Source organism: Arachis ipaensis, chromosome B05 (assembly GCF_000816755.2).
Source record: "Arachis ipaensis cultivar K30076 chromosome B05, Araip1.1, whole genome shotgun sequence".
Taxonomy (NCBI): Eukaryota; Viridiplantae; Streptophyta; class Magnoliopsida; order Fabales; family Fabaceae; genus Arachis; species Arachis ipaensis.
This window is the reverse complement of record NC_029789.2, coordinates 1,938,100-1,942,488: the sequence shown is the minus strand read 5'-3', so window position 1 is coordinate 1,942,488 and position 4,389 is coordinate 1,938,100. Positions and strand designations below refer to the sequence as shown.

General features: G+C 37.0%; 1 protein-coding gene across 2 annotated transcripts; it reads left to right on the top strand.

Annotated features, from left to right (window-relative positions):
- Positions 3-4,378, top strand: LOC107642395 (cyclin-dependent kinase F-4). 2 transcript variants are annotated; one of them, XM_016345732.2, is made up of 13 exons: positions 3-141; positions 229-367; positions 636-738; positions 819-871; positions 971-1,037; positions 1,188-1,296; positions 1,885-1,950; positions 2,053-2,121; positions 2,266-2,326; positions 2,407-2,523; positions 3,364-3,395; positions 3,663-3,738; positions 3,975-4,378. In XM_016345732.2, the coding sequence occupies exons 1-13, from the start codon at positions 64-66 to the stop codon at positions 4,196-4,198; spliced, it is 1,194 nt and encodes a 397-aa protein (XP_016201218.1). In that variant the 5' UTR covers positions 3-63; the 3' UTR covers positions 4,199-4,378. The 2 variants fall into 2 exon arrangements, with proteins under 2 accessions (XP_016201218.1, XP_020978437.1); XM_021122778.1 differs by having other exon boundaries at positions 3,956-4,378.

Below are 4,389 nucleotides of genomic sequence, written 5' to 3'. Positions count from 1 at the left end.
TGGCTTTTTATTTTCTGTTTATAACTTACTTCAATTTCTCTTGGTTTACAGTCACTAAGAAAAATGAACCACCCAAATATTGTGAAGCTAAAGGAAGTTATTCGAGAAAGTGACATTCTGTACTTTGTTTTTGAGTACATGGTGGGTGGCCAGTTCTTCATTAGATGTGGTCTGCATCATCTTGTGCAAAGTCCAGTAATTGATGTTTCAATTTTTTGGGTGATTTAGGAATGCAACCTGTACCAACTTATGAAAGACAGGGAGAAGATGTTTTCTGAAGGTGAAGTTAGGAATTGGTGTTTTCAAGTTTTCCAAGGTCTTGCTTATATGCACCAGCGTGGATACTTCCACCGTGATCTGAAGCCTGGTACGTTTATCATTGCATCCGAATCCTTTGTTAAATGTGCTATATGATAAAATAGAGAACATGCTTTTTGAATATGTTGGCTTTTTTTTTTTCAAACTTCTCAAGAATTACCTAGCTTTTTCTATAAATTATGCATCGTTTTGGTTGACATTTTAATGAAGTTGTTATTGTGCAGCAAATGGAGATTTATACCATGGTCTATTCTGATTAATTTTATCACTTGATTGCAAGTTTTGTTTTGACACAATGTATACTCATTTTTTGGCAGAGAACTTGCTGGTTACCAAGGATATCATAAAAATTGCTGATTTTGGCCTAGCACGTGAGATCAGTTCACAACCACCCTACACTGAGTATGTCTCCACACGGTGGTAAGTGCTTTCAACTCTTGTATGTAAATTGTTCAGTTGTGTGTTGTGCAGTTTATAAGTTGTACACTGGCTTCTGTTAGGTATCGTGCTCCTGAAGTGCTACTTCAATCTTATCTGTATAGCTCCAAAGTTGGTAAGTATATGCTTTAAACAGCGATAATGATCAAATTAATATTGTTTGGAGTGATGATAAGTACCGTTTTATTTACTGAATTTTCTGTCACTCATTTAGACATGTGGGCAATGGGTGCTATAATGGCTGAACTGTTCTCTCTTCGTCCTCTTTTCCCTGGTGCCAGGTAGTCTCTCTCGCTCTCTCTCCCCCTGGTGCTATAAACTATTATGATTTTACAGCATAGAGACCATGACTAATATCCTGTTTCAAAGCAATTTGGTTTCATATCTTACTATGTTGAAATAAATATTCTCCTTCATATTTGTGCCTGCAGTGAAGCGGATGAGATCTACAAAATATGCAGTGTGATAGGCAGCCCAACCATTGAATCATGGGCTGATGGGCTGAAACTTGCAAGGGATATAAACTATCAGTTCCCACAGGTTAGAATCCCTTAGTTTGGCGTTGCTGTCTTTGTTAGTATACCTCAGGAATACTATTTTTCCTATCAAGCATATATTTTTTATTTTGCAAAATAAATTACAATTACTAATAAACTGTGCTGTTGGTTTGTAGCAACTAGTTGTAAAGTGAATATAGTTGGAGTGTGATCAATTATTGGTGCAGTTTTTATGTCAATTGATTATCTTTATATATTAGTTCAGTAGTTCTGTATAGATTAAGTTGATTTCAATCTAATCTTAAGAGAATAAAATTTTGTTACTGAATGGAGTTGCTTCTATATATGTATGAAGATATTTGTTAAATATTTGTGGGGCTTAATTGTTTTCAATCTACTTAACAGATAATAAAAAGTTATTACAAAAGGGAATCCTGTTATATATAGTTGCTAGGTAGATAAGATGATATAGGTATTCTATCTTTGTTGTTGAATATGTGCTTTGTCCAGTGTCAAGTCTCTTGCTTGATTCCCTGTTCTGGGTGTAGCTAGATATTGCATATGGTATATGATGTTTTTCTGCTTAATTTAAAACCGTCTCGTGCTTAGTGGTATTTGCCTTCTGCTGCAGCTTGCTGGTGTACATCTTTCGGCACTGATACCATCTGCGAGTGATGATGCAGTCAGCCTTATCAGGGTAAAGTAGTTTTTCATTTACTGGTTATAGCTGTTAGGATGAGGCACCACAAACTAACAGTTTGTCTATAAATTCCCGTGCTCTTGTTTGCTGTTAATGAAGTCACTTTGCTCATGGGATCCCTGCAAGAGGCCTACAGCTGCAGAGGCCCTTCAACATCCCTTTTTCCAGGTAGTCAGTTGGCTCATGCATTTTGTATTATTTCATGTTTTTTTGGTCTTAACTGTCAACTGATCTGTATGTTAACAATACCCCTCCCAACATAAAAGAACCGTGAGCGATTTTTTGACACACTTGTTTGTTGTTAACTTGTAGACTTGTTTTTATGTTCCTCCATCCCTTCGTACTAGAGCAGTGTCAAGAACTCCTCCATCTGGTTTGTATTTATCTATCTCTTTACATTCTTGATTTACGAAAGCATTGGATGACACCATGTTATCTCCTGTTCTTTCTCAGCTGGAACAAGGGGAGCCCTTGATCAGCAAGGGGTTAGGAGATATTCTGGCATGTTGCCTAATTCAAAGCTCACCAATAACTTCTCTTCTCCGAAATTACATCCTCCTTTAGCTTCAGGTGATCTGATTGGATTTTTCTATTTATATATTATATTTCCCTGCATGCCTTTTTTTTTTTAAAAAAAAAAATTGAGTTCCACACTGGTTATAACGTTGAAGCAAAGGTTGTGGCCTAAAGGTGACAAGGGTGATTGTTTTTTTGAGTTGGAGGGAACCAAAAAGTCACATCTTGCTATAGAAATCTGACAATGTTAGAGAAACAGAGTAAGATATTTGGTCTTCTCAAAGCTGGGATTAGTTATATGAATCAAATAATGCTATTGGCTCCTGTAAATTTGGTAAAAAGTTTCAAGGTGCTTGTCAACTGCTCTGTAGAACACCACTCTTCGTAGTGACTTAAAGTTGATTGTTGATCCATAACACAAGAATAGACTGGATAACAGTCGATTCTTACCATCATGTTTCATCTAAGTATCAGTTGCCTAGATTGGATATTCCTGTGTCATGCTAGAGGAGCCTGAAAACTCTGCCTTGGTTACCAAACGCTTTGGGGGATTCTTGCCTCAGCACATTATGCATGCATTCTCTATTTTATTACCACAAGGGTTGCTGGTAGTGGTTAATAGTTCTTTGGTTTTTTCTAATGAGTGGATGAATGGGTAAGGCATTAGATTGGAGACTTGAAACTTCTCCATACTTCTTCCACAGGTGCCTTTAAGCTGTTGGTTTTCAAAACACCAGTCTGACCCGAAAATATATTTAAGTCAGATACTACTATTATATATGCCATTGATGGAAATTCTGATGAATATGACGGGTTTTACTCTTTTGGGTTGTACCAGTATTTTATTAATTGATTTCATGCTGTGCGCTGAAGAATTTTCATTTAATATTACAGGTGTGCAACGTAAGCTGGATATGGTGAATCAGGTTAGTTGTCTTGATCTTGCCACCCATCTCAGCTCTCTGTTTCTTTTTACTGTGGCAGCAAGAAAATCTTAATCTGCTAATCATTTGAATTCGGTCACATACTAGAGTAGCTCTTATCTCAAATCAAAATCGTTCTTCATATTAGTGGAGTAGCTCTACATTAGTAATATGCTTTTTGATGCACTGATTAGTGATTAGCTGCTCATCTAAGCTGGCGCTACTCATCAGTCTCCAATGTGATGTAAACATTGTGTTTTTTTTCTGCAGAATGGAAGTAAGAATGAGAAGTCCATGAATACTGTTAAACAATCAAAATATCGACAGCCTGGAAAGGATAGCCCAAGTAAGATTTTTGGCCTTAATTGTTGTATTGGATATTTCATAACTGGAATCATTTGTTGGGATGATTCCATATATTAATTTACGCATGTATTTGGTGTGAACAAGTAAATCAACTCCCCCAGTATTCCTTGTTACTTCTCCTCAATTCCATTCTGCCTTAAAATCAATAAATACTATCTTCTTGTGATCTATTCATGTGGTGCTCTATTTATGAGAAGTTCATGTTGGTGTTGGCAGCTTCTATGAACAAGGGTAGGAATGCGAAGGCAATTTCTGAAACAGCGGATAGGTTGACCAATATGAATGTTGGTAGTGGTACTCGAAGACATTCTATAGGACAACCCCGCCCTCCTCCAATGAAGGCTGGAGTTAATTGGATTTCTGAATCTGGAAACTTCATGCTGAGAGCTGCACAGCCGATCCCCACCGGAAGAACTTTCAGTCGAAAGGTTGCTGGATGAGGATTGCGTTACCGTTACTGTTACCGTGGGAGAATTCTATGATAGTCAATACTGTGACTGTTTCTAGTATCACATTTGTGGGTTTTTCGACTTATCTGTTGACTCGAGTCTAATCTACAAAACTAGTCTTGCTTGTGTCTGTTTTTAATAATGGTTTGATATTTCTGAGTTGTTGGGACATATACAGTTGT

Coding starts and splice junctions, on each gene's coding strand:
- LOC107642395 (XM_016345732.2), top strand. CDS start 64: ATGAACCACCCAAATATTGTGAAGCTAAAGGAAGTTATTCGAGAAAGT. Junction 739..818: donor GAGTATGTCTCCACACGGTG/GTAAGTGCTTTC, acceptor GGCTTCTGTTAG/GTATCGTGCTCCTGAAGTGC. Junction 1,038..1,187: donor CCTCTTTTCCCTGGTGCCAG/GTAGTCTCTCTC, acceptor TTGTGCCTGCAG/TGAAGCGGATGAGATCTACA.